This window comes from Drosophila busckii, chromosome 3R, assembly GCF_011750605.1.
Source record: "Drosophila busckii strain San Diego stock center, stock number 13000-0081.31 chromosome 3R, ASM1175060v1, whole genome shotgun sequence".
Classification (NCBI taxonomy): domain Eukaryota; kingdom Metazoa; phylum Arthropoda; class Insecta; order Diptera; family Drosophilidae; genus Drosophila; species Drosophila busckii.
The window spans coordinates 9,146,045-9,174,044 of record NC_046607.1 but is presented as its reverse complement, the minus strand read 5'-3'; the positions used below and the strand labels follow the sequence as shown (position 1 = coordinate 9,174,044).

The window sequence follows — 28,000 nt, the reverse complement described above, 5'->3', positions numbered from 1 at the left end:
TTTAATCATATTATGTGTCGTCTGTGGCTTGGTATGCTTTTATTATTATTCTTCTTCTGTTTTGAAATCAAGTACATTGCGAATTTGTTTGCCATTTTGGTTTTTTGTTATTGGCTAAATAAAAAACTGTAATCAAATTCAAGTGGTATTATAATACGTACAAATACATATAAATACAATAAATACTCAACTATGACAAATAGCTTGAGTATTTGCAAACTCTTGACGTGCACATCTTTCTATGAATCTATTATGAGGCAATTGTTTATGAAAGTTGGTCGCAACAAAATGACATAAAAACAAACAAAGTTTTATACAAATCTTAAAAGAATTTCCAAGTACCGGTTCGATACATTATAAACAGTACAAAACTGTTACATCTACTACATATATAAGTTTGCAATGCTCTTTTTGCAAGCAACTTGATTATATATTTGCAAAAATGTTAAAAAATGAAACCATACGCAGCTTATAACGACTAAAAACTAAAAAGATATAGGCTCTAATGAAATAAGAAACATGCATTCCTAAGAAATATCGTCAGATTTTTAAACAAATATAGATCTGGCGCATTTGCTTTTTAAGCTACATATGTTTGTATATGTTATATAATCGAATTAAAGATATTAAAATGGTTGGTTTCTTGTTCATGTGCAGTTTTTACTATCCGGTATCGTTTAATAGAGACAAAATTTATCACAATTTTGAATATTATTGTATTAAAGACGTCGATCTACTTGTTTCCATCTATGTGTGTATGTTTTGTTTTGTTTTGTTTTGTAGTATGCAAATTTATATAAAATTTAGTAAGCGGATTGTTCATAATTTCGCAATGCGATATTAGGTCATTACAATGGGTTTGTGTGTCGGTTTTCCAAAGAAAATTCAAATGCCTGATATTTACAAAGTCACAAAGAATTTAAATTATATATAGCTGACATAATGCATTTATGTTTGTATGTATGTATAAGTCTAATCACACACATTAAATAAATTATATTAATTACGTTAATCACACAGCAAGTGTAACATAATCAATTCTACATTCATGATTATATGCAAAACAATTTGGGCTTTATGTAATTACAAACTGTGAGCTTATTTAAATATTATATTAACTGATAAATATATATGTATGTATGTACTTAGTAAAATGTTTTTTCCCTTCAAAGCCCGACTAATATGTTAAATCAGCGACTATGTGAGTTGACTAAACACGTTAAAAGACACAAGATAAAAAAAAAATATATATTAAGAGCATGACCAATTTCAGAAAATTCTTATTAGAATGGCATATATACAATGACCAAACTTAGCATGTGCCATAACAATTTGTGATATAGTTATACCTATGCCATTATTTAAGTGCACATTACTTCGGACAAAATAAACATTCCTGCTTTTGATTACATATTTCATTAACTTTCTTATGAGTACCTTTTGTTTTTGCTTTGCTTGAGTTAATATATCCAGCCCTGGTTTGCATGTGTGTGTGTGGGTGTGTGTGTGTAAACGCCTTCTGCAATTTGTGCGTGTGTAATGTTTGTTTGTATGATCATGATTAACACAATCATAGCGATAATGGTCATACAATGTGTATCGGGGGTTCATTGTAACGTTTCAAAACACAAAACCAAATAATATAAAGTGCAGTGAAATGAAACAATGGAGACTGCGTTTAAAGCTGATGCTTGGCTTCCGTTATCAACGCCAGAAGTGCATCCAGTTTCAAGTCTTTGAACCGCGCAAAATGATTCATCATGGGTTGAATTGCATCCGATTCAATTGCCACCGAAATGGTTTGATTCTGTATGGTGCGGTTCAGACAGGATGCAACCTGAGCCAAAAACTCACGCCACTTTTGTTTGTTATCCTCGCTCAGTGTGACGTCGTTGTCAAACATATATAACGCTTCAGCACGTGAAATCAAACATACCAGTGATAGTATACCGAACTGCAAACAAGAAAAAACAATAATGAGTAACGCCAAGCAATGTTTATATTCCAACTCTCACTTACTCGACTGCAAAAGATGCCCGACATTTTTTTGTCGTTCAGTGTAACTTGCGCCGAGATGCTTATAATTGTTTCAAAATTCGCTTCACGCGAATGTTTCTTGAACTCTGGATAAAGGGCATAGAGCATGCCCTCCATATCGTCGCGGTCCTTCTTAACAACGTTCTGCAGAGAGCAAAAAACGCCGCTCCAAACAATCCAGCGTATGCTCTGATCCGCAATGAAAGGCATAATGCGGCGTAAAAGTATCTGAAAGTTAAAAATACATTTATTAGCAATCAGCTTAAGCAGGTGGGAGGCTAAGCAGTAAGCAGATGTCGTCGACTGTAATAGATACTTTGCCTGAAATATTACTGGCATCTCTCAGACAAATTAATTGAGCATTTTCTTCGGTTTACGGGAAATGATGGTGAAAGCTTATAATTCCACTTTTTGAACACAATAATTGAGATTGATTGAGAGTTTACCTTGCCCTTGCGCACGTTCATCATTAGCACGACCTTGTTGAAAGTAAGGCCGCTTTTGAGTTTTGTCACCAGCGCGCCACGCGGTTCAATTTCATAGTTGAATTTATTTTTCAGCTGCGGATTCATGCTTCCTGGATTGCTTGCCTCAGCGGCACGTTCCTCGGGTGTTTTGTTTGCCGCCTCCAGTTGCTCCAGCGCGGCAATGCGCTCCAATTCCTTTTTCTTTTTCAACACAATTGTTGCCATAACATCTGGACTGTCCAGATCTTCCAGCTTTAGCAAGTAACGATAAAGCGTTTCGATATGCAACAGAATGTGGCGTGATTTGCGCATATTACTGGGCGCCAGCACCACTTCATTGGAGTCATTCGACTTATCTGCATTTGGCGCACCACTTGCTGATAAGGCGCTGTCCGCTTCGCTGCCCATGATGTCCGCATCGATAATCTTGCGCGGCGCTGTTACGCTGCCATATTGCAGCTTGCCCAGCGAGTTTTCGAATTTCAGCGGTGAAAATATGTAAGTTGGCAGCGCATTGTTGTTGTTATTATTATGGTTGTTGCCGCTATTGTTGTTGCTGCTAGTATTTTCGGAATTATGACGCTCGCGATGCTGTTGCCCGTGGCCGTTGCGTTGGCCATTCTTGTTACCCAACTGCACCATTATAAGCTGCGCATGTCCACGCGGCTGCGTTAGCGGATGATTCAGCTGGTTGTCCTTGTGTGCCTGACTGTGACGCACCTGACCCATCTTACGCTCCCTGTACATCGTGTAGTAGTAATCGTCTATATACGGTGTATCTGTGTTCAACTGCGACAGCTGTATGCCAATCAACCAGTGCTTATCCCTCGTGCTCATCAGATTCGCATACTCATCGTACTCCAGTTGCGGCAGATTGCCGCCATGTCGATTCATTTGCTGTTGCTGTCCTGGTTGTCCCTGCTGCTGCTGCTTCAATTGGCGCTCGCCGTTGCGATTCTGTTGCTGTTGCTGCTGCTGCATCTGCTGCTGTTGCTGGCGCGCCGCCGCGGCGGCTACATTTTGCAGCAGCGGATGATTTTGTTGTATTTCCTGCACCAGACGCATATTGAACATGTTGTACATAGAGTTCGGCTGCTGATTCATCAGGTTGTGTGGCGGCATTCGTGGCGGTCCTGGCGGACCCGGTTGTATAAAGGCAGCGGGATGCATTCCAGCGGCGCGCATGGCATTGAAGCTGGGATGCATAGCAAAGTTATTTAGCGCCGTGGGCAGATGTGGGTTTGGCAGTGGTCGTGGAAAGTTGGGTGGTAATGGACCAGGCTGCTGCAGCAAGGGATGTGGCATGTTGGCTCCCATACCGGGTGGATAGATGAAGCCCGGCGGCACACGATTTCCACTGAGTCCGTTCATATGCTGATGCTGGGGTTGGGGTGTTGGCATTAGACCAGGACCGGCATTAGGACCTTGACCTGGCACCGGCAGCGGGCCGTGAAATCCCAAATTCGGCCTTGGCGGCGGCGTTTGTGGCGTGGGTCCCATGAAGCCTGGCGGTGCTGCAAATGCAAATAAGTTTTAGTTTACTGAGAAAACTGTACAATTAAGCAAAGCACAAACACAAAATTGGACTTTGACACCAGATATAGCAAATGTCCCAATTTTAGATTGTTTAATGCTGCGTATGATGCACATTTGTTTACCTTTATGCTGTGGTGGCTTTTGCATATGTTGTTGCATTGTTGGTGTTACTACTGCTTGGTGACGATTGAACTCATGTTGTTGTTGCATTTGCATTTGCTGTGGCTGCTGCTGCTGTTGTTGTTGTTGCTGGGCCTGCTGCTTAGGCATTGATTGCTGTATAATTAAATTGCGTTCAATATCCTCGAGCGTGGTAATTTTGGCTGATGTTGGTGGCGGCATAGGTGGCAAACCGAAATTGGCATTTGCCTCTTGAAACGACTTTATTTGTGTTGCTGCGACTGCGTCTGCTTGAGACTGTGGTTTAAACGCGCTGCGATAATGTTCCCGAAAAAGCATTTGATTATTTGGCATAGGAAACGGCTGCGACGACCAAACGCCCGAATCGCAGCTTATGCGATTGCTGCCATCACTTTCACCAAAAGTGCTCAGGTCAACATCATCCAGTTTCATCGAAGATAGATTCAACTCCAAGTCCGAGTCACCAATGCTGCTGCCTTGCTGCAAGCCACGCATCTGCAGCAGCTGATGGTGTTGCTGCTGGTTCTGGTTATGATTATGGTTATGGTTGGCATAAGTACCATTCGCGGTGTGGTTATGATCTGTAAAATCATTGCCTTTGCGTCTATTAATTCTTTCGCCATTGCCATCGAGCCGCACCAGCGTTTCGTGGGCTTCCTCCCAGTCGCCGTTTAGCGCAGAGCCGAAGGTTTCATCATTTAGTGCATCGTACGCCTCCTCCGGTGGCTCTGCAATGCCAACATCGTCATCCTACCGTAACATTGTAAATGTAAATTATTATGATTCAAACAAGTTTATCAATATGCTACGTGGAAAGCAAAGCACACTTTCCATTGTCGCAAAATGCCAACTTTTCCCCCCAGACGCTTGAGTGTCAAATACATGTTTGCTGTTAACTCTTTTGTGGCGTTGGGGCACTCAATTGCAGTTGCCGTAAATTTCTGACTTACCGGTAGTGCTGAGGTTGTATCAAACCCGAAAAACGAATCGTCCATTGCGAAAAACTATTTGTTTTATAAAAAATTATCATGACTTTTCAGTCACCATTCGATACAGTGTGACCAAATGACTAAAATCATAAAAGGCACCACATCGTTGGTTTTTAGTGGCTACCAGATCGTTTAAATATCTAAACTGTACGCTGCCATACTATTCATTAGAATGCGCGCTTGATTCGAATTTAAAGTAAGAATAATTTAAAAGTGTAGTATTACTTTATACGGTTTTAATTTGTTTTTAAGTTTTTGTTGCTTGACTCAATTCCATATAAGTGGGCTGGGAAACGATATTTGGGCATATTCCATAAATTCATACGCTAAAATTTCGATTCATAACAAAATTAAACAATTGGTGTTTGTTTCAAATAACATGCAAGTTTATTTTCTATTCAAAGGCGGTTTTAATTAATATTTAAATTAAGGTTGAAAATATTTAATGACTTCATTTCCAATTACATTTATCTACAAAATATATTTTTCTATTCCCAGAGCTCTTATATATATTTATAGTATTAGGCTGTTAACTAGTGTCATCGATGTAACATTGTAAGCGTAAATATTTTATAAAAATAATAGATGATGCGTCCAATCTGAAATCAATTTGTATCAAACAAGGCTCAGTGTTTAAAAATTGTTCTATACATTTTATTGCAAATTACTAACCAATTTATTATAATTACCTTTAAGTGTTTTAATTATAACCTTAGATTTGATTTACTTGAGCAATTTCCGTTGCTCGAGTTCGAGGAGCTGCTTTTTTAGTGCATTCTTTTCTGCTAGCAATTGTTCCATAGCTGCATGATGTCTCGCATCCTCCGTTAGCTTTTTCTTATAGAGTGCACAAAATTCACTTAAAGCGTTCTTTGTACCGTCCGTAGCTTCGCTGATTGTTGTTATTTTTTTACTCATTGCTTGAAGCTCTTTGTGAATACTTCTGCTCTCTAATTGCGCTGAGCGTTTTGCGCTCTGTACATAAAGGGGATCGATGTCGGCTTGCTCTTTGCAATCATCGGGTTCATAAGTATATCCAGCAGTATCTTGTAGCGCTGCGTTGTGATCAATATCTTCAGGCACAATATCTTCCACATCATCCATGTCAAACGCAGTATTCGAAGTATCTTGCAACTCATCTTCTGACGCATTAATAATCATTTGATTCACATCATCATTTAAGCGGCATAAACTAGCGATGGTTTCCTCAGCCGAACTCAGTCCTGTGGCCAAGGGTATATTGTGAAGCTCATTTTTGGCTACTTTCTTAATAATAAATCGTTTCCAATCTTTTAAAGCCTATAAGCAAATAACATTGGTTAGCTTAGTTGATCAATTAATAAGTACAGAGTACCTTTTTCCATGTTGCCACGTCCTTTAGTGGGGGACCACTATCGTTCAGCTCAGATGCCAACTGATCCCACAGTGACTCGTGCGATCCGCGCGTTTCCCATGAGAGATTTTGTAATAAGATTGGGTGCTTCCTTATAAATGTCACCATAATTGATTCCTGTATAGAATTGCGTGGCTTTCCTCGATGGCGCTCATTGAGCTGGGGTAAATATTTGTATTTTCGACTTGGTACTGACGCCGTACCATTTGCATTGGGATGCATTCTGTTCATATGCTTACTTAAATTAGTGGTCGTGGTTTTATATGACAGCTTTGCTTTGCAAATGTTGCATAGAGCAAATGTATCATCGATTGCTCTAAAGAAGCACCAAATTTCGCTAGTTTTTTTCTTCATGTTGTTATATTAAAATGTTTAACAATTTGTGACAATATGATGGATAATAGTGTGTTGGCCGCACAGCGATAATATAATTTTCAATGCAACATTTCGATTAATACATCGATATATTGCAATATTTTTAAAAATATAATCGATACATCTTATGGTACTTACTTACCTGGTCACACCAATATGTTAGCGGGGAATTAATTTGAATCAATGCTAAAACTGACAAATGACTGCTTACGATTCTGTGTGATTAGACTGAATCATTAAATTACAATACATTAATTAATTATATAAATCACATACATAAATTGAACGAGAATAAAGCAGCTATAATTCGTGTGTGGTGGAAATTTGCAATACATAAATGAAAATAAATAAAGCTAACATCATTTAATTTATAACATATTTTGCTTGGCTATTGTTAAGTCTTATCAATTAAATGTCCAAGTATTATATATGAACGGATTTTTTTTAAATTCATCACACACATGTAGTCTTAAGATCATGACTATATTCAAGTTTTTCACCATTCCAAACTGAAACTTTCCACACGAAGAAAGGGCGTGGCTTTAATCATCGTTAGACGCTTTTGCAAGGCGAACGCTCAAAACACTTATGTAAGTAAACAGGATATCACAAATGATTCTTAGGTAACCAAACAATTCAATATTAATTGCTAAAGCAAACAATAACTATTTATTCCATCTAAAATATATAAATTTTAAATTGCATTGTTGTTGTTGTTCTTTTTCTGGCAGTATACTCGAGCTATTTTCTGGAAATCCTTAGGACTTAAGCCATCAAGCTGTCCAATTCTAACGCCAGGTTGCAGAGGAATCATAGTCGGTAAACCATTTTTTGTGAATTCTGTTGTGCTATAGTGCATAATACTACCATAATCATATTCCAGACCCAAATCTGTGATTTCAGTGGCTGGGTACTTTTCAAAATTGTACTCTTGTCCTTCGATGATGTTTTCTTCGAGGATTTTCACATAGTTATCCCGCCTCGGGTCACAATGCATGTGCACAAAGCCAAGAGCATGGAGCAGCTCATGTTTTATCCTGCCCGAAGCCATGCAGTCCACGGCCAGGTTAAGAATTTGTGTTCCATTTTGATAGCCCACGTGAGCTACGCATGAATCGTACTTGCGTTGTATAGTCACCTGGGGTTCAGTGGGATGGAAGGTTTCACGAAAAGTCACACAGGTTCTCTTCGATATATCTGACATGGCCTTCTTGATTTTCTCGATTTCGGCAGAAGCTAGGATAGAAATAAAGTTATCAGGTATTGGTTGACTATTAAACTGAAATACTTACAAAATTCATTTGTGATGTGATAGACAAGTGTGGCGTTTGGCCAATAATACTTTGGGTTACTCAAGGCACTGTAAATCGTTTCCCCTCAAGTGCTCCAGTTGTACAGTACTTAGTAACATGTCATCTACCTTAGTAAACTCCCCATGCTGATTAATTGGCTGGGCTTGAATAAAATTCAATGCCAAAAGCACCAAACTGTAGGATAAAGTGTGCTTGAGGCCAAACATATTTGAAATGTTTTAAATTTTAGAAAAATCAGTGGGCTTTTATACTTTTTTGCACAGAAAACAAAATAAAATATGTATCATTAGGCCCGCATTACATTTAAATTTCTAGAATTAAATCTAATAAATATTCTTGGTGCCGCATACTGTGCTCATACATTTCGGATTAAGCCCGCAAGAATAGCGTAAGAGTCAGAGGCTTGTAGTAAGCCATTGGCAATTCATGTGAACCGCCAATAAACAGCTGAGTTTGCTTAAAATATACCAGTATATGACAAATATATATATATTATAAAATAAATATCAGTATATTATATTATATAATAGCTAAGCCACATACATTAAAGAAAAAAAGTAAATACATTTTAATGTTTATCTTGTCTTCGTTGTTCTTAAGCCTTATATTTGTTTATATCAATTCATATCATACAATACAATTGTAAAAAAAGTCTCGAGCATCTGCACGGTGACAATTTTCACAACTTTGTAGATGTATAAACTTATTTACTATCATATATATGTACATGGTTGAAAAGAGCTTAAGCAGACAGAAAAACTTTTTGTAATAACTACGCTTACTGACGTGGTAATTAACAAAAAAAGTTTCACGTCTGTAATTTCCATTGAAAAAAAGTGCAATCTTTCATTCTGGCTATGTTGCATATTTTTGTTTAAATCTTTGCGATCGTTAAGAATTTCACACAGCAAGTGCGTGCCTATGTATTCGAAAGATTTCCGTAAGCAAAAGTCACGACTGACACCTGAAGATCGTGCGATAAGTGAAAACAATAGAATTTGATCATCGCTCTATATATTCAGTGGCATTAAGCAAAAACCATCATAGTTGTCTCAGTTGTCACTGTTGCGTTAACCATGGGAGTATTAATTGGCATTGTTGGCTTGTCACTGCTGGTAATCAGCACATCTTTGGCCCACGGGCCGCCCACGCTATCGGGTGGCTGCCCCTACGCGCATTCGGCAGCTTTAGATGCGGCAGAGGCATTCAGCAAACAGAAGAGACACAGTCCGAGCTACGAAGTGCGACCCGCTGTTATAAACGAACGCAATCTGGATGCGCTGATAAAGACTTTCTTGCCCAAATACACCAGCAGCAGCATGGGCCAGAGCAGCTGGTCGGACAACAAGCCCGCCACGCAGCCCATTCGATGCGGCATTGCACCCAGCAATTGTCTGAACAATACCCAGAACTTGTATTATCGCAGTGCCGATGGCTCCTGCAACAATTTGCTCTATCCGGACTTTGGCATTGCTTCAGCCAGATACCGTCGTCTGCTGCGTCCAAGCTACATGGGTCAAGGTTACACAGTGCCCAATGCTCGCCTTATCTCGCTCTCAATGTATGGTGAGAAGACCTATATGGATAAATTCCGTACTGTGGCCTCGATGCAGTTTGGCCAGTTTGTCTCCCACGACATTAGTTTGCTGACTACGCAGGGCGCTCCAAGGGATTGCTGCGAGAAACCGAATCATCCACTGTGCCAGCCCATTACTCTAGCTGCCGGTGGCCCCATTGCCTATAATACTGGCAAGACTTGCCTGCACTTTGCACGCAGTATATCCGATGCTGATGCCATCTGCCCCAAGAGCAATCTGCCGCACAGTGAGAAGCTGTCTGTGGTCACGGCCTACCTGGACTTATCCTCTGTGTATGGCAGTACGGCTGAGGAGGCCCGCAATGCGCGTACCTTCAAGGCAGGACAGCTGCGCACCAGCTTTGCCAATGGCCAGCAGTGGATGCCGGTGAGCCTTAATGAGGACGGTCAATGTGGTCAGAACAACGAGTGCTACAGTCTGCCAGACAGACGTAATCGCTTCACGCCCACCGTAGCTGTAGTGCACACAATCTTTCTACGCGAGCACAATCGTCTGGCCGAGCAGCTGGCGCTATTGAATCCACACTACAACGATGAGCGCTTGTATCAGGAAGCGAGAAAGATCAATATTGCACAATATCAGCGCATTACATACTACGAATGGTTGGGCGTAGTGCTGGGCAGCAACAATATGCACCTCAATGGACTCACCTATGCCTACTCGGATGACAATACGGAATATGTGAACGATTACGATGAGGGTGTTAATGCTGGTCCATATGCCGAGTTCGCTTCTGCCGCCTTCCGCTATGCCCATCATCATATTCCCGGCTGGTTCTCGTAAGTATTTGGTTACCACTTTTGCTTTATTTAAATTATTTAATGTTTATTTATTTGCAGCTTGGTGGCGCCCAATCGCTACTCAAACCAAACGTTGCGTCTTAGCGACTTTTTCGAGAATCCCGAAACCATTCGTCTGCTGCAAAGCAACTACAACTTTGCCGATCTCGTGCGTGGCATGGCCACACAGCTTCAAAAGCGCACAGATGGGCATATCGATCGTGAGATTAAGCATTACTTCAATCGTAAGATCTTTGAGGACTTTGGCTCTGATCTCAAGGCAATTGATATTCAGCGTGCTCGTGACTTTGGTCTTGCTTCCTACAATGATGCACGTGAGCTTTGCGGCCTGCGCCGTGCCCAGCTCTGGGAGGATCTGGAACGCGAAGTGCCCAAGGATGTAGGCAGACTAAACAATTTATTTATGTGGCCATATTAATTTACAAACACTTTTTATATAGAAAATCTCCATGCTGCGCAAACTTTATGTCAGCCCAGAGGAAGTTGAGCTCAGCGTAGGCGGCACTGTTGAGTTCCATGTACCCGACTCGATCTTTGGACCCACATTGCATTGCATTATAAGCAAACAGTTCCTCAACTTGCGTCGTGGTGATCGCTTCTTTTTTGAGCGTGAGAATCATCTGAGCGGCTTTTCACGTGGTAAGTAGCTTAGCCCAATTGGGTTTCCATTCACAGCTGATTCATCTAATCATAATCCAAAATTGCAGGTCAACTCGCAGAGATTCGCAAGACTAGTCTGGCTGGTTTGTTCTGCAACAATGTGCAAGGCTTGCATGACATTCAACCTAATGTGTTCATCTTCCCCAACTCACGGTAAGTAGGCAACGTCTCCACTTATTAAAATGAGTGCATAACTCTGATTTCTTATTATAGCAATACGCTGCTGAGCTGCCATGAAATACCTCAGACTGATCTTACCAAATGGCAGGACTTGAGTCCTCAATTGATTAACTAAGTCTAGCAATCAATACTTGTTTTTATTCTGCTTATTCATTTTTCATGTGTAATCCTAAGTTCAAATTCCGCTGCATTATTTTGTTGTTATATGTAGAAAATATAGACATTTGATTTCTTATAAACTGGTGTGAATTTATTTACATAAAAAAGGGGCAATATAATACATGGAGTTTGATTTACACAATCTGTTAATTGTTTAAGCTAATTGTTATTATATTTTGAACTAGTTAATGACAAAATCCATGGGCTAAATAACATAATAGTATCATTATTTCTTTCCAAAAATAGCTGCATGATCCGGAGTGGCATGACCATTAAGATCAATCCATTTTGTTAGATCCACCAGTGGTATGTTGGAGCATGGCACAACGGGATTGCTGTTAAATATAAACATGTAAATAATCATTTAATATTTATATACTGAGCTTGTACTTACGATGCCGAAACAGTTTTGAAGGCTGCATGCTGCATATTTTCAATATGATTACCGTTGTCGCAAAGCAAACGCGCCATGCTGGCCTTACGTATCTCAACCAGTTGATCTAAAAATAACTCAAAGATTAGTTGCAGCTAAGTATTAAAATAATTTTAATATACCAGGGGTAAAGCCCGTCATTTTGTCGCCATTTTCATAGAAGAAACGATCGCCCACGCGTGTTCTATAGAATTGTTCAGTAAGTACGCAAAGGAAAGTGGGACCCGCCAATGCGCCAGCAACATGAGCTTCCAGGGAGGCTCCTACAGTCAAGTCCACATCCTCATGGCTTTCGTACAGCGACTTGAGTTTCTCAATTACTTGTGGACTTATCAAATCTCCATAGCCCTCCCAGGAGTGAGCGCGAGTCAGACCACAGAATTCACGCATATCGTTGTAAGAAGCCAAGCCATGATCACGATTACGTTGGATGTCCAGAGAACGCAAGTCCGAGCCAAAGGGCATATTACGTCTAAACAGGAAGTGCTTGATCTGCAAGAGTATTATATTATTTATATATATCATACAGTTAAATAGACAGCGTTTTATACTTGACGATCAAAGTTAATATCCGTCAGTTCCTCAGGCTGCGTGGCATGGCCTCTAGTCAGCGAATCAAAGTTATCGCCAACCTCAATAATGCCAGGACGATTGAACCAATCGCTCAGAGTCAGAGAGCCTAACACTGAGCGCAGTTCCGAAAGCAGGCTTTAATAAGAAATCATATTGATATTAATTAACGTCTTTGATATAATCTCGAAATATATTACTCATAATACTTAATATATACTAAATTAAGAGTGTTACTATTCATGCAATTCAGGTGAATGTATATTCTTAAAAATGTGGTGTTAATATACACAACTAAAAATGGATCTACTCCGGATCTAATCATATACAAAATTTGTGGTTTCAACCTTTTATAGTCGCTCAAAAATTTGTATCTGGAGCGCTTTTGTACTTAAATTGACAATTGATTAATTGGACATTTAGCCTTCAGACAAAGTGTATCGAATTTTTGCAAATACTTACTCCAATCTGCCCTCGATTTGTGAATGGAAGTATCTGAAGGCCGCTGTGGCATGTTCATTGAGAACGCTGGGATCGATATTGGGATCATAATCATTCACGTGGCTGCCACCAGGCGCCTTATAGATCAGGCGGTTCTTGAACATGTTTTCGCCGCCAAGGAAAATTGGCAGCCACTCATAGTAGCTGATATGTTGATATTGTGCTATATTTATTTTGCGTGCTTCTTGGAACAGCGTGCGATCGTCAAAGTGCGGGTTCAATGCGGACAGCGCATCGGCAATTCGATTGTGCTCACGCAGCAGAATGGTCTGTAAAATGGCCAAGCCCGGGTTTTGATTGACCCGCACATCGCCAGCTCTATAGCAGACCTCATTGGGATCCACAGCATCGCAGTCACCGGTAACATTGCGAGAGAGTGGCAACCACTTGGCGCCATTGCGTTCCTCGACAATCATGCGACCGCCTTGGAATTCGCGTATATCGCTATTTTGCTCCATTGAGTTGCCGTAGACAAGCGACAAGTCCATATAGGCGGTAACCACTGTCAGCTGCTCCGCTGGTCCACCAGTGTACTGACAGTTCGAGTCGCGATCCGTCAAAGTACGCACAAAGTTCAGACACTCTGTGCCCACCTGCGAATAGGCGGGATCATGTGGAGGCACAATAATAGCGAAGCAAGTCTTATGCGCAGTATCCAGACCAATCAGACGCCCGTCATCCGTGCAGCAGCGAGTGGGATGTTTCTCTATACGAGCAAACAAATTTAATATATAACAAACTTAAGATTAGCCAGTTATATTGATGACTTACTGGACTGTGTGCCGCCCGCTTGCATGCTCATGTCGTGTGTCATTATCTGTCCCCACTGCATGTTGTGCAGCGTAAACTGTGGATCCGGCACATCCTGTTCTCCAAATGCCACTAGTGATACCAGACGAGCGCTGGGCAGCTCATCACCCGAAATAGATCTTGGTGGTGCTGAGATGCCATCAGCATATTTGGGCGACAGCAGGCGACCATATCTAGCATATACCAAGTTTATTTATAAAGCAAATAATTGAAGCTCTGCTGCTAACCTGCTGTTGGGCACACCCAGGCCTGGACGCTCTAGATGATTGCATGAACCATCCATAGTGCGATACGCTGTCTTCTCACATATGCTGGGCGGACTGGGGCAGGTGACAGTTCTTGGTGCGGTTGTGGGTGGCGCATAGCCAGTAAGTGCGCTAGCCACTGGCAGGAAGGGATTCAACGGAGCCGGGGAAGTTGGCAGCGAATTCCTGCAGTTGCCAATTAGCATCATTTAAGGATTTTTGTAAAGCCTTACCAAACTCACCCGTAAACGAAAGGATCCGGACTATGTAGAAATCTAAAGCCATGATAGTTAGTCTGATGATGTGTTGGCTCGTTATGCAAAATGTGATAGCCAGTGGATACTTTTAGTGCTACTGTGCTTGAAACTAAAGCCAATATGGCTAAAAGCACTTGGTTGTGCTTTAGGCACAACTGAAATTGAATATTAAAAAAATTAATTTAATAATAAAAAGTTAATATGAACTATTTAAAATGCGTATTTTGAATTTCATATAAGTATTTCTAAGTAAATGATTTTATATTAAGAAATTTAATTTATTTTCATTTATTTTTGAGCTGTGTTGTTGCCCAGCAATGTTCAATTTTTAATCCCAGCTGCAAAAAATTTCATATACATATTAATTCTAATTTTATTTTACGAGCGTCTACTGTTATAAAAAAGTTGAAAATTTAATTCGTAATCTAAAATTTAAATTCCTATTTTGCGCGATTGCTGAATATAAATTCGGCTTGAATTCATTAAAATGAATTCAACTCTAACTGTGGCAATAAATTTCAAATATGTATTTATTCTAATTGTCCTCTTACTTTAATTTATGGCCGTCTACTGTAATCGCAGTATCAAGAATTGCTGCTGCATACAAAAATTTAAATTAAAATGAGCCAAATTTATTGTCTTTGAATCTAAGGCCTGCAAGCCAGGCCACGTTTAATGTTAACTGACAACAGACACGAACCGGCAAGTGGCGAGCATTTGCATTAGCATGCTGGCTGGCCATTGGAGCAGTGGACCAGTTAAGGGGAACAATCGATCTATGCGCCTGGCGAGTCGGACTCCTGCTGTTATGGTCATAACTGGTTTCATCACCTTTTTGGTATGCATGCACTACTTGTACTGCAGTACGAGCATATGCATTATTATTCATTTTCATTGCGACATTTTCATTGAAACATGTTCATTGCGCAGAGTAACAATTTGCAACGCGTGTTGGACCAAAACAAACACACGGACAGACAGACAGACAGACAGGCAGCCAGACAGATAGACACGCGGACTCGCTACAATAGTAAACATGACTTAGTATAAACAATATTGTATTAGCTTCAGCATTAGCTGCTGAGCAATGGGAACTGTGCAAGCGTGAAAAGTCTCATAATTGTTGCTGGTTTTTGTGGCAAAGCTGCACATTTGACCAATTAACAGACTTCTTGGGTAAACAGACTGTCAACTGCTGTAATGGCTGGCATTATATAATGAATCTGTCTATACCGCTTTGGCCTCGAGCGTAGAGTAGACCCAGCCCGCCGCCTACCTAACTAAGGTTGCAGACCTTTTGCACAAAATGCCAGCTGCATGCAAATGCAATAGATATTTAGACCAAACCAAGCCAAACCGCTACCACTGCCGTGACTGACGCTGGAAGCTGGCTTTTAGTGTTACCATGTTTTAATTGCAATGTAAACAAAAAACAATGGGCGAACTCTTGAGTCACCAGATGCAGATGCCGATGCAAAATGTAGACAACGCCGCTGTCCGCAGGCGCCGACTTTGTACTGCCTTTCTAAGTTATAAATAGAAGCGAAAGATAGCCAAGGACATTAGTGTTAAATAAGCATTAGCATTTAGCACTAAATGCAGCTGGCCTGGCCAGATAACAATCGTTGGTCACGGCCAATAACAAACTCGTTGAAACTATTATCAGAGCTTGACATGACAATTAAAATGCAACTAGACTGCATTATATTTCATTGCATAAAATAGTAAGTGCAGCTTTGCCAATAGTAGCTCCGGCTTAAGACATAGCAATTAATATATAGATACTTACTTGATTAGTATTTAAGCTAAAGTCCCATAACATTAAATTGGAGCACGCACGCACACAAGCAAGTGTTTAGACCACAAAAGCCTATGTCCAATAATTACCAAAGTGGGCAAAAAGCGAGCAAATTTTTTTTACAACTTTAACGACTTCTAATTAAAAACGAATTCATATATTGGCCAAAACGACATTTGCTGTGATCATTAAAGTGTAAAATAGCTCAGCGAGGCATGCCGAAGAAATGTGGCGCAAAAAATTGACTGATTTATTGATGGCTTGACAGCAGCAGCAGCCTTATATAAAGCCATCGCCAGTATCGGATCGATAAGTACGAAACATGCCTGCCAATTTGGTCTACAAAGAGGCATTTAAAAATTGCACAGCGCCAGAGGCAACGTGTTGTGCACACAAATCTCAAAACATGTCGAATTGCTTTTCTGGGGGCACCTAGAGCAACTAGCACTAATTGAAATCTCCTTTTAAGTGAAAGTGTCCCAAGTCGCATCTCGCTGCTCTAGTAAATTGCAACAAGTTAGTTGTTGTTTGTTTTGTGGTCAACTTCTCAGCGTTTTGCGCAATACTCACTTGACTTTTTGCCTGTGTACTAAATTTATGCAATCGAATGACAGCGGCAGCTGCCTTTATAGGCTGGCACTTAGACTAGCCAACTCGTAAAAGTCAATTGGCCAACGCTTAATAGCTAAAGCATATGATGTGTGGCACATTAGGCGCTTAGTTAACTTGGCCAAAAGTCACATGACTGTAAACAGTAACATTCACTACAAAGTGTTCAACAATTTTACAAACTGGTCGCAATTCAAACGTGTGCGTATGCGTGTGTGTGTGTGAGTGTGTTTTGCGAATCACAAAATCTTAATTATGCTAAGTAATTGATTCTTAATTTTTATTTTGGGGTCTGCTTTAATTGTTGCAACAGGTTGTCAAATTTTTTAATGTACTGCTTCAATTAATGCCAACAGCTTCTTTTTGAATTGAGTCTACTTGCCGCATAAATAATAAAATTTGTTTTTGAAAACACGTTTGAATTGCGCCTTGGCATGCAAAAATATTTTAAGCCGCGCACAATTGGTTTGGCATAATTGAATTGAAATTCATTGAACTATGGCTGCATTCAAAAGTCAATAGCTCTAGACCTATTTGTATTTATTGTCGTTCTAGCCAAGGCAACAACATCAGCACCAACAACAACAAATTGCCTTTCACCAGGCGCTCTGACATATCACGATTCTGCGGCTGGTAGACCTATGGATATCCAAGAGTCGATTGGCTTACTTTTAATTACATAACATAACGTCAAAAGCAATCGACATCAATAGCCAACGGATTGCATGAATTCCGAATTCTTATATGACTGCTTGCGTTACTTTGTGCGTTAATTATTATCGTTTAAGTCTGTAGACTGTGCATTGAGAATGCTTTTGAAATGTCATAAATGGTCAATGGTTACAAGCACTTGCATTACATTTTGTTTCTTACAAGGCTGCATACTAAGCATGCGATACTATTAAATAATTTATTTCATAAATCGCAACACTAAAACTAAAAATTTAATTAAGCTTTTTCTATTTAATTGTGCTGCTTGGCTGAAGTTTGCACGTCACATATGTCGCTGCAGTAAAGTGCAATTAAATTTAGAGTAATTATGATGCTGTTAACGCAATTGCCGCGTCCGGCCCGGTTCCGGCTCCAACTGCGACAGTGACAATGCCAACCAGAGCAGAGCCAAAACAATGCTGTCTTTCGGCATAAAAAATCGCATAACGGAAGCAAAGCGCACAGCTAAGACATTGTCTGACAATAAACCAAAGAAATCATAATAAACACGCAATGGCAGCAAAAGACAATAATAAAAAATAATTTGTGAAAAACGCATGCGAATTGCTTGTGATTAAAAAATTAACAAGTGTGCAGTAAAGTTGGGCGTAGTCTACGATTAAATACACTGTAGCAAGGGGATACTTAACAGCTTGTGCGTAGATAGTGCAAAATTCCAATACTAAATCGACCTTTTGGTATAGAAGTATCTGCATATCAAATTTGATGTCTCTAGCTCTAAGCGTTTCTAAGATCTATTTCATCATTAATATATTCAATCGACTCAATTTAATTGAAATTGGGATGCCTTATTTGTGAATCAATCATACATGGAAATTTTTCAGAAACTAATAAGGAATTTAAATCTTTAATTTTAGACTGCTGTGACAGTTAGCCAACTGGAGATCGCATCAAAGAATAGTGTATATATTGCTATCTAGTAGTTATTATCTTTGGTCCCATTTAACTGAACTATACTACAGTCTAAAAAGATGCGATTATGACATTGCATTTGACATACAACTTATGTTCACTCCCATTGTGCGCATATATGTGAGACAATATTATAATTATGCATAGTTTTTATTTTATTTTAAATTAGATTAATTATCTTCAAAGTATCGCGCCTAAGCAGCTACTATTGCTGCTGAGAGACGTACGTCATGTGAATTTTCCGCACCGCCATTCAAATGCCGGCTTACAATCGCCACATGTATTTGTATTTATATACAATGCGAAAAGTTACAGCAGCAGCCGTCGCAGCAACGACCGAGCAAGTTGCTTGTTAGCCAGATGAAGTTGTAATCGACAGAAATTATGGCCAAGCCAGATGCGACTGCGACTGCGAGTGCGGCTGTGTCTGTGTCTGGGGCTGGGGCTGGGGCTGGGGCTGGACGGTTGCGGCTGCTGGCCATAGTCGAACTGTCTGGCGGCGGCACTGACACAGCCACTTAAGCTGGCCTTGACTTTGAAAAGTGCGCAAGTTGTTGAAGCGGTTACATCAACTGTTGTTTGGCGTGCAAAATGAAATTGAAAGTGTAAATAGTGATGCCAAACGGGTTGAGTGGCTTTCAGCTTTCTTCCACTTTCAGTTAGCTTATTGCAGTTGTAAATCATGTCAATTAAATACAGTTAGCAACATTTAGAGAATATATATAGAAATTATGAACGAACGCAGCGTTGCTTTAAAATTAATTTTGTTGTTGTTGCTAACTATACACGCTTAGTTTGAGCTGTGAAAACTGCATTCCTTGCAACGCTCAGCTAATTAATGGCGCAATTAATTTATTTGCTTAAGTTGTTACATTAATTAGCAGTGCTGATAGATTGGCGAATTGTTGGATTCTTACGCTTTGCGACTGCTTGCGTGCAATTTGTCTTGGCGCGTTTTTAATTTACCTTTTCCTTTTGGCCAAAACACACACACACGTACTGCACGTATTTACAGGTTTTACCCAATTTGGCTTTTGTGCGAACTAAATGAGAAATTTAACAACGTTATTATGATTTTTGGCTTGTTATTTGTTGTGCACAAATTCGACGCAGTTTAACGTACAAATAATTGGACTGGTGTCAAATTTAAAGCTGAAGTTGAGATCTTAACTAGTTATCTACTATAATTATATAATATTTCCCATAAAATTAGCAAATAATATTAAGAAAAACCAGAAGTAACTTCAAAGTACAAACGTACATATGGAAAAAGGCAAATTATTTCCTCTTGAAATTCGATGCACAAAGTTTTTGTTTAAGTTTCACAAAATCTGAGCAATGCTATTGTTTTTTGCACTGTCATGACAGCATGGCATGTCAGCTCTAATTATGTACTACAAATATGCATGTACCAATAGCTAATTAATGCATAACACCAACTCCGACTTCAATAAGTAGTATATGTGCCATGGCTTAAAATGCGTATAGGCTAATTTGCATGTATGGCTTCTGGATTTTGATTTGAGGTTTTTGGAAAAAAAACCCATAAAAGCAAACCGAGTGAATGGCCAGACGTCTAATTGCGTTGTGGCTATGGCATATAGGCATGTGTTATATACGCATATTCATCATCATTAAGTAGCTTACATAACTGGATTATGGCTGAAGAGAAAGTAAGCATGAAATATATTATAGTAAGCCTCAAAAGCGGTTGTCAGCTGCCATTTGTGAGTTATTCTATTTAATGTTGCATACAAATCAAAATCGAATTGTATGTTAAATACCCACGGACTGTCGTTACTTGACTTCAATGCAAGCGACATCTGGCCCCACTTGTTTACTTCAAAATGTCTCAGCTCTATATGCATATAATTTATGCTGGCTAACGATCTTGATGTTGTCTGTTGACTGACTTTGCGCTACAGATCACAGTGGTGATCAAACAATGGGGCGTGTCCAATTAGACGCCGCAAATTGCTGACCACGCGCAGCTTTGAAACAATTTTAACAAAGCCAGCAGTCGGACGTGTAGTAATTGACGTAAAAATAAAGAAATGCCAGTACGTGAATGTTGAATGGAGCTTTGCATTCCCTACGGAGTTAGTTTATGGCCACAGCTTGCTGCTGCTGCTGCTGCTGTCTGCGGCTTAGCAAATAGTTTAAGACAATAATAATAATTACGACGAAAATGAAAACGAATTCAACTATGAAGGTCATTCGCTTGGTATCTTAAAATAATTGCCTTACTTTTAATTAAAAAAAAAAAAATTAAGTACAACAACTGCAATAGTATTTTTTGTTTGTTTTCAACACAATTATTGTGCCACATACCGCGCGCGTATGTAATTGTTGCAAGCAAACTGATTTACAGTTGAAGCATTGACAATGGCGTATAATTTGATTTTAAATATGTAATTAACGCCAGCCAATGGCAGTAGCTGTTAAACATAATTTAATGTTTATATTAGTGGACAGCCAGCTTATGGGGCGTATACTTTATATGCAGAGCTTAGACCAGGAAGCTCAATACATTTTATTTTGTCGTAACTAGAGCTGTCATTACTCGTAAAAATTTCAACAGCTTTACTTACCATAATTATGTATCCTTTCTCTCAACTGAAACTTTAGTTGCAGTGATTAAATTTTTGTTTATTGCCACGCTTGTGTACTATCTTTCACTTTTATTATTATTATTTGTTTATTGCGCACCACATGCATTAGCAGCTTAATGGATTTTCAAATCGCAGAAGTATTTACAATCCCAAAATTAGCAAATAAAATTTTCTAAAACGCGAACTGTACGCCAAGTTGAGCAAAGCTAAGGTGTATTCAATAATTTAGCACAACCGCAATATACATACACACAGTTAGTATGTTATAATGCATTTAATTAATAAATTCACACACTACTCGAGGCTCCTGGGTATTCGAGTTTGAGCCAAGGCCCAAGGTACTGTCGACGGCTAACTAACTGGCTGGCCGATGAATTTGGCGCTTTTATAACGAATCGACAACGTCAACGACAACGGCGTCGTTAGCGACTGCACAACAACAACAACAAAGGCAACAACAAAAGCAACAAGTAGCTCCAAAGCCAAAGCTTGAGACTGAGACTGAGACTGAGACTCAGTTTGCAGCCGAGGCAGCTGAGGCTTGAAGCTTGCAAGGCGCCGAGCTGCAAGCGTGTAAATCAAAGAAGTTTGTTGAATTTTTGTATTTTTTGCGCTGCTCTAATTTATATACTAGTGTCGGCCATAGCTGAAACTATTGAAAAACGCTTAGCCGCAGCTTTTTATGCTTTATAGCTTATACAATGTAGAGCCCGGCGCTTATTTATGTGCATACGCGCTTATTGGACAGTTGTCATTTTTGGTTAGGAACCCGAAGCTCTCTTACAATGTGTGCCAAATGCCATTTAGTTAAGTTTAATATAAACACAAGCACACACACACAGACACACATGTATGTACATATATATGTCATATATGTTGGTGTATAGCACTGTTGACCTTTTTTAAGTGCGGCTTTTGTTATTACGACAAATGCTGCTGAGGCTCGGGGGTTACGATGTGTGTAGCAATTGGTTACTGCTGTGACCTAGAAAGCTTTTCTTTCGTACAAATGGTTACAACAATTGTTATCGGCATCTGCGTGACGTTGTTGTGGCTAATTGTTTGAATTAATTAAACTCTTTTGGAACTTGCGCTATGTGCGATTGATGTACATAAATAATTTATAAACATTAGCTAAGCCTGTCGACTGAGAATTCACATAAAAAGCTATGTCTGCAATCACATGAGCAGACCCACACACAAATATACTTAGCAGACAGACAGACATGCATAGGACTTGTCACATGTTTCTTTGAACCACTTGTCACTTGGCCTTCACATGCGAAATCTCTTTTAGCTTGTCCAAGTAGTTGATGCAAATAGAGTTAATTCGGTCTGGTTTTTTGTTTGTTTTTAATTAGGCACACTACTTATTGCCAAAATGATGCCGTTTAATTTTTTGTATTAGCAATGTTAACTGCAAACATGTTTTGTACTAATGGGTGCCCCACAACTCTCTTAATTTTAAACCACCTAACGGATTTCCACACAAACCACTTTGAGTCATTTAACATTAAGCAATGGATCTTTTTTTATATAGCACCCACTCTAAAGGCAACGTGCACATGTTCAATGAGATCCCAGCACTAATCGATAACCAGTTTTTATTGTTTTGTTGCAACACGGGTAAGGGAAATGGACCACATGTGGTATACGTAATATTTCATTAAGAAGCTGCTTTTACAATTTTGTCTGTTTTTGTTTTTTTTTTTTTTTATTAATAATAGTTTTAAAATAAACAAATGCATAAATATATGTCATAATTCTATGCCATGTAAATGAAAAACTTTTCAAATTTCTCACATCAATACTTGAACTTTGGTTTAGAAAATTTCATCGGTATCATTGTTGGACTGATCGGCCTTTTGCCTAGCACGTGCTAACTTCGCTGATAGCTCAGATGAGCGTATGGTTTTGTACTGCAAATAAATATACGAATATTCAAGAGTGCTTGAAACACTTTAAAGATCATAGACTCACCTCGCAGAAGTTCTTCTGCAGCACAATTTGTGAGATGAGTCGACGACTCTCTCGCTGGCCAAAGTAGCTTTCGATGGTGTGTGATGAGAGCGCAAAGATTTCCTCTCCGCTGAGCGTATGTAGGCGCTTAATAATAACATCCGAGAAGCCCTTGCCGCGCAGCCATTCCTCCACCTCCTTGGGCTTCGAGTTTTGATTTATGTATATCTCAGGTGTTTTCAAAATCTCCAAGTCCCTGCGACGCTGTCGCTGCATCAGCATCATCTTCAGCTCTTCATTAACTCCCTCCTGCAGCATGTAGGCATCGTCATCGGCATCACAGTCGTTGCGAGCGCGCATGGCTACAGACAAGGCACAATTAGATTAAATTATTGACTTTAAGCTAATAAATCACAAACCTGCCATGGCCCCGGCAGCTGCCATATTGCGTTTCATTGTGCCAGTCGGTGTGGGTGTTTGACTCTCGCTCGGTGGCGGCATGGGGGGCGGTACAGGCACATTGGGCATTGAGTAGGAGCGTGGCATGTTTTTGGCAGTGCCCACCGACTGCATGGACTCCCGATCCGTGGGCGGTGAGTACAGCGCCATTGTATTGCGATAGATTGGCGGCTCATTGGCATCGACAATCTCCATAGGCATGGAAGACAGGGAGTCGGTATCTCGTGGTCTGTGCTCGAAGTTGTAGGGCTGCAGCACTGTATGTGGCACATAGCCTATGTTGCCCACAGAATTTCGCGCCTTCCACCAATTGCGAGAGTCGTCAATGATCTGGGCACAGTCAAAATAAATTTAAGTTAAGTTAAGTTATTAATTTAAGCAGCCATAATTACCTCCAAGTATTCGCCCTTGGCTACATTGAGTTCCTTATCATTGGTGGCCGACTTATTGTACACCACCTCGGCAATCTGCACATTGCGGCTCTCCAGGCGGCTAAGCCATGTGCGATTGAGCTGTGGACTGGGCGGTACCATCATGGGCGAGGGTACTGGCGTTTGTGGCTTTTTGATTGCTGGCGCCAAGTACGCCACTTCCTCGTCCACCACCCAATCAGGTGACCAGTCATCATAGAATATGGGATGGTACGAGCCCTTGTGATCCTTGAACTGATCCTTGGGCACTGTCCAATTGTTGCCCAGACTGTACCACAGCTCCTTCTTGCCAGAGTCCAGTGTGCCATTCAAAAAGGTAACCGTCTCCCGACGCAGCAGCGGATTCACCACGCTCTCTGGCAAATGCATGCCATTGTAGACATCATTGCAGACAGTCACAATGGTCTGCAGTGATATGAACACATTGTTGACGGGATCGACGCCCTTTGTGAAATGATTCTGCAGCTTGACTGCATAGTTGAGGCCCAGCTTGATTTTGGCTAGAATATCATAAAACTCGCTCTCGATGGGTGGACGTGAACGCAGCACCAAAAGTCCTTCTCCATGTGGATTATGCTCGTTCTTGCGGGACTCCAGCTCATGCATTGCCTCAGCAGCATAATGCAGTCTAGCGATAAACCGTTCAACATCCTCACTGTGTTAAACAAAAATATACACAATAAACAAGTTACAAATAATTAATAAATAAACTGAAATTCAGTAAATAAATAAAAGCATAAACAAGATAATCATTCAGATATATCAGCATAATTAATCTAATCTTGCAGCAATTACGTACATATAACCATATAAATTATTATTTACTTTAACAACAAAAAGTAAAATTAAAAAACTCGCAATAAATGCAATAATTAAAAAAATAAACATTTACATTATAGGCACCGAATGTAAATGAATTTTATTTGTGGCGTTGAATTAAAATAAATAATTATTAGTAAATGTTAAGTAGTAAATAAACATAAGCTTCAATTTGTTTACCAAAGATAAAAAGAACAAGAAACGATTATTATGTTGACTGTATGAGTTAATTTGTCAAGATAATGTCTCTATAATTTATCTAGATTTGCATAAGTAAGCCTGTGTTTGTATATATGATGATATTTTTATAAAAATAGAAGAAAAAAAACTGAAAAAACTTGGCCTATAGGTTGATTTCCGTTTGACCGTCCGCCTGTCAGCCAACAAAATGTTATTTGCAGATACTGACTATATACTAAAAGATGATCGAGTTATTTTTAAAATATAGAAATTCGTATCTCCACTCCGCAAATCAAAAAAAACTCGGCACAGATAACTTTTGACGCACTGTCATCGGTGCCACAAATTTCAGTCTAATCAGCAATATTAAAGACTTACATTTTTATATAGATTGTAATGATGAACTATCACTAGATGGGGCTGTAGTGAGAGCACGCTTCGATGTGTAAATTTCTTACTGTGTAATTTTATGTGAATGAAAATGTATTTGCTGCGATCGCCTAGTCAAAGTCTTGCTGAGTCTGCTGAGAATGTTAAGTTAATCTGTTTAATATACATACAAGCAATGATTGAGCACTTGGACATCTCTCTCGGTTTGCTCGCGATCTTGTGCGTTCTTCTCCGCGGCGATGCCTGCCACAGCAGCTGCGATACCGAATTGATCCTTGGCCTGATGGTTGCCAGGGCGATCGGGCTTGGGCAGCAGAATGGGCGTCTTGTTGCGATCCACTGTGACTGGAGAGCCACTGCTCAGCTGGCGCAAATCTTCCACCAAATGTACGGCATTGACATCAGATACCTTTGAAATAAATAAAAGCGTTAGAAGTGTCTTTATCAGTAAGTGCTAGAGAGTGCTATGACTCACTTGAAAAATATGCATTTCGGTGTTGCCCAGGGAAATGCCCGGCACAGAGAATATCAAGATGTTATGGTAGGTTTCCTGTGGATCTTCACTGATAAAGGCGGTCGGCTCCGATATGAGACTGCCTGGGAAATTTTCAATTTCCTTCATTTCACTGTCGAGCATGACGAGCCACTGGCCATTGAAACTCATATACATTTTATGGGGCCAGATGCCGCCGGTCTTATCCAATTCAATAAGCAGTTTCATTTTCTCCTTTGGCTGCTTCATTTCGGCCTCGTTTTTCAATTTGAATGTGGCCAAGTGCTCCAGTGAATAGGTGGGCTTAATTTCCTCTCTTTCGTAAGCGCCATTGTGTCTATCACTGGGCTGAGAGCCATTCTCATAGCCGTTTCGAAGCATGCTGCTGCAAAAATCAAGATTAAACTTGTTTAAAAGCGCATAGAAATTACTTAATAACTTGAGCTAATTAACTTTTAAAGAGCTTGTATATAATGACAGCTTGACAGGCGTGACTAATTTTCTCTGAATGAGTGATTAAACTAGATTCGTTGCGACAATGTAAATTAAATAGACTTAGAACAATGCTAGATAACGCAGTTGCCAGTACCTACGTTGAACCACAATGGGTCGAAAATATTTCAAGGTTCGATTGCTTGGCTTGACCATTTCAACGATTTGCTATTATTATTTTTTGGTATAATATATTTTTACTTTGCTGCACGCTAAATGTTTGACTTTGCGCCAACGAATATCAAATGAAAACATTTTCAATTGACTAGAATATGTGGAGGTTAGCCTTATAGACGTTTTTAATAACAGTGACGTATGCCCCATGCACATATGTATATGTATTTATATTATTTATAGACGTACGTGCAATACACCTGTGCGATTGTAATTTGCTGGTGACTGTGGGTGCTGATAAGATAACACCCAAGTTAGCGCCTGGCTTTTTTTTCTATTTTGTTTTTTCGTTTTTGCAGCTCACTGACATTGCCACAGTTTTCCAGTTATCGAAGTTTTGGTTGGAAATTCTTGGCCAGTGAAGTAATCGGCCATAAAGGCAAGTTACATAAAGCCCTAATTAAAAGCCAATCAGCATATTTTTAGTCCATGATTTAAGTTTGGTTTGCCTTGTCTGTACTTATTTTCGTGGATTTATTGATGGCATGACATCATTATCTCACTATCTAACAAGTGATAGTAAATATGTTATGTTGCTAGAATAGTCTTTAGACTTTGCAAAATCTCGATATCTATGGTACACATGTTAAGCTCTTATCAATTGAAGATATAGCAGCTGTATCTCTATATAATACGCGAGCAGCACCAAGGCAAGATGATCATTGTCAATACCTTGCACGAGCTGATCAGTCAGTCACTTCCAGTGCGCGGCTTTAACTAAAATTCCACTCTTGACACAGCGCGAATCAAATTTGAACTAACTGCCAATGGCAGTGGGCGCTGGGAGCGGTGGTAACCGTATCAGCAAGTTCTGACTGCACTGACTATTAATTGATTGCTCGCAATTGTTTCAGTCGAATCTTATCGAGGCTCTGGACGCAAAAGTCTTTTATCTATATACGCATGTGTTTGTTGCTATACCCTTTATAATTCCGAGTAATGCACTGTACTTTGGTTATTATGTGTGAATCGAATAATTTATTTTAAAACTAAAACAAAAATACACTTGTTAAATTGTATTTTCAAAGAATCCTAAGCATTGACGTGACAACTAAACTCGAAGTCAGATGCTGCTACAATTTAAAGCGAAAGTATTTTCACATTTTATATATTGTTGACTAATCCTTCACCGATTTCTTGGGAATCCTTTTAGTAGCAACAGGCGAGTCTACCTTAGTTTCTGGACTCCACCGGGTGGTTCTCCGGGCGCACTTAACCCACAGAACCAAGAATCTAAATATAAATAACATATTATCTAAACATGGCCATCACATCAACCCAACTTTATTTATCTATATAATCTGATGAACAATAACTTTTACATTTAGTATACGGAATATTCTTGGTGTGCGCTTTTCGAATATTTAACAATTTTACTCCGGATATTTCTCAATATTTTATACATGGTATTTTTTTAGTCTAGTAACGCTCATAAAAGCCTTAGTTTGATTACCATTCGTGTTGACTGAGATATCC

General features: G+C 39.7%; 6 protein-coding genes across 8 annotated transcripts; 1 reads left to right on the top strand and 5 right to left on the bottom strand.

Moving 5' to 3' along the window:
- Positions 1-10: 10 nt before the first annotated feature.
- Positions 11-5,222, bottom strand: LOC108604341 (protein PAT1 homolog 1). The gene is made up of 5 exons (XM_017993768.1): positions 5,132-5,222; positions 4,163-4,931; positions 2,484-4,018; positions 2,020-2,265; positions 11-1,954 (listed from the first exon to the last, which is right to left on the bottom strand). The coding sequence occupies exons 1-5, from the start codon at positions 5,174-5,176 to the stop codon at positions 1,679-1,681; spliced, it is 2,871 nt and encodes a 956-aa protein (XP_017849257.1). The 5' UTR covers positions 5,177-5,222; the 3' UTR covers positions 11-1,678.
- Positions 5,223-5,679: 457 nt separating this feature from the next.
- Positions 5,680-6,942, bottom strand: LOC108602363. Of its 2 annotated transcripts, XM_017990465.1 has the most exons (4): positions 6,803-6,819; positions 6,525-6,722; positions 5,860-6,469; positions 5,682-5,769 (listed from the first exon to the last, which is right to left on the bottom strand). In XM_017990465.1, exons 2-3 carry the CDS (start codon positions 6,669-6,671, stop codon positions 5,894-5,896), a joined length of 723 nt encoding a protein of 240 aa, XP_017845954.1. In that variant the 5' UTR covers positions 6,672-6,722; positions 6,803-6,819; the 3' UTR covers positions 5,682-5,769; positions 5,860-5,893. The 2 variants fall into 2 exon arrangements, with proteins under 2 accessions (XP_017845953.1, XP_017845954.1); XM_017990464.1 differs by having other exon boundaries at positions 5,680-5,769; positions 6,525-6,942.
- A 680-nt stretch (positions 6,943-7,622) lies between these two features.
- On the bottom strand, positions 7,623-8,293 carry LOC108602667 (zinc metalloproteinase nas-14). Its single transcript, XM_017990813.1, has 2 exons — positions 8,231-8,293; positions 7,623-8,174 (listed from the first exon to the last, which is right to left on the bottom strand). The coding sequence occupies exon 2, from the start codon at positions 8,140-8,142 to the stop codon at positions 7,633-7,635; it is 510 nt and encodes a 169-aa protein (XP_017846302.1). The 5' UTR covers positions 8,143-8,174; positions 8,231-8,293; the 3' UTR covers positions 7,623-7,632.
- Positions 8,294-9,327: 1,034 nt separating this feature from the next.
- LOC108601591 (peroxidase) lies at positions 9,328-11,604 on the top strand. Its single transcript, XM_017989490.1, has 5 exons — positions 9,328-10,628; positions 10,689-11,028; positions 11,090-11,288; positions 11,357-11,462; positions 11,523-11,604. The coding sequence occupies exons 1-5, from the start codon at positions 9,328-9,330 to the stop codon at positions 11,602-11,604; spliced, it is 2,028 nt and encodes a 675-aa protein (XP_017844979.1).
- A 130-nt stretch (positions 11,605-11,734) lies between these two features.
- LOC108604571 (peroxidase) lies at positions 11,735-21,470 on the bottom strand. Its single transcript, XM_017994102.1, has 9 exons — positions 21,107-21,470; positions 14,450-14,619; positions 14,190-14,393; positions 13,924-14,135; positions 13,114-13,858; positions 12,633-12,789; positions 12,204-12,573; positions 12,043-12,148; positions 11,735-11,983 (listed from the first exon to the last, which is right to left on the bottom strand). The coding sequence occupies exons 1-9, from the start codon at positions 21,107-21,109 to the stop codon at positions 11,875-11,877; spliced, it is 2,076 nt and encodes a 691-aa protein (XP_017849591.1). The 5' UTR covers positions 21,110-21,470; the 3' UTR covers positions 11,735-11,874.
- A 1,408-nt stretch (positions 21,471-22,878) lies between these two features.
- Positions 22,879-27,536, bottom strand: LOC108603915 (epidermal growth factor receptor kinase substrate 8). Of its 2 annotated transcripts, none has more exons than XM_017993101.1 (7): positions 27,446-27,536; positions 25,841-26,243; positions 25,536-25,774; positions 23,938-24,631; positions 23,506-23,875; positions 23,108-23,448; positions 22,879-23,046 (listed from the first exon to the last, which is right to left on the bottom strand). In XM_017993101.1, the coding sequence occupies exons 2-7, from the start codon at positions 26,237-26,239 to the stop codon at positions 22,951-22,953; spliced, it is 2,139 nt and encodes a 712-aa protein (XP_017848590.1). In that variant the 5' UTR covers positions 26,240-26,243; positions 27,446-27,536; the 3' UTR covers positions 22,879-22,950. The 2 variants fall into 2 exon arrangements, with proteins under 2 accessions (XP_017848590.1, XP_017848589.1); XM_017993100.1 differs by lacking the exon at positions 27,446-27,536 and adding an exon at positions 27,197-27,390.
- Between the last annotated feature and the right edge of the window lie 464 nt (positions 27,537-28,000).

Excerpts from the sequence above, each read along its gene's own strand:
- LOC108604341 (XM_017993768.1), bottom strand. The coding sequence starts at position 5,176 with ATGGACGATTCGTTTTTCGGGTTTGATACAACCTCAGCACTACCG. Across the intron at positions 4,019-4,162 it reads AAAGCCACCACAGCATAAAG|CACCGCCAGGCTTCATGGGA; the intron begins GTAAACAAATGT and ends TTGCATTTGCAG. Across the intron at positions 1,955-2,019 it reads CGGGCATCTTTTGCAGTCGA|TTCGGTATACTATCACTGGT; the intron begins GTAAGTGAGAGT and ends TCTTGTTTGCAG.
- LOC108602363 (XM_017990464.1), bottom strand. The coding sequence starts at position 6,917 with ATGAAGAAAAAAACTAGCGAAATTTGGTGCTTCTTTAGAGCAATCGAT. Across the intron at positions 6,470-6,524 it reads ACGTGGCAACATGGAAAAAG|GCTTTAAAAGATTGGAAACG; the intron begins GTACTCTGTACT and ends ATTTGCTTATAG.
- LOC108602667 (XM_017990813.1), bottom strand. The coding sequence starts at position 8,142 with ATGTCAGATATATCGAAGAGAACCTGTGTGACTTTTCGTGAAACCTTC.
- LOC108601591 (XM_017989490.1), top strand. The coding sequence starts at position 9,328 with ATGGGAGTATTAATTGGCATTGTTGGCTTGTCACTGCTGGTAATCAGC. Across the intron at positions 11,289-11,356 it reads TCTGAGCGGCTTTTCACGTG|GTCAACTCGCAGAGATTCGC; the intron begins GTAAGTAGCTTA and ends CCAAAATTGCAG. Across the intron at positions 11,463-11,522 it reads TTCATCTTCCCCAACTCACG|CAATACGCTGCTGAGCTGCC; the intron begins GTAAGTAGGCAA and ends TTCTTATTATAG.
- LOC108604571 (XM_017994102.1), bottom strand. Across the intron at positions 14,136-14,189 it reads CTGGGTGTGCCCAACAGCAG|ATATGGTCGCCTGCTGTCGC; the intron begins GTTAGCAGCAGA and ends GGTATATGCTAG. Across the intron at positions 13,859-13,923 it reads AGCGGGCGGCACACAGTCCA|AGAAACATCCCACTCGCTGC; the intron begins GTAAGTCATCAA and ends TTGCTCGTATAG.
- LOC108603915 (XM_017993101.1), bottom strand. The coding sequence starts at position 26,239 with ATGCTTCGAAACGGCTATGAGAATGGCTCTCAGCCCAGTGATAGACAC. Across the intron at positions 23,876-23,937 it reads CCAAGGGCGAATACTTGGAG|ATCATTGACGACTCTCGCAA; the intron begins GTAATTATGGCT and ends GACTGTGCCCAG. Across the intron at positions 23,449-23,505 it reads AGCTGCCGGGGCCATGGCAG|CCATGCGCGCTCGCAACGAC; the intron begins GTTTGTGATTTA and ends CCTTGTCTGTAG.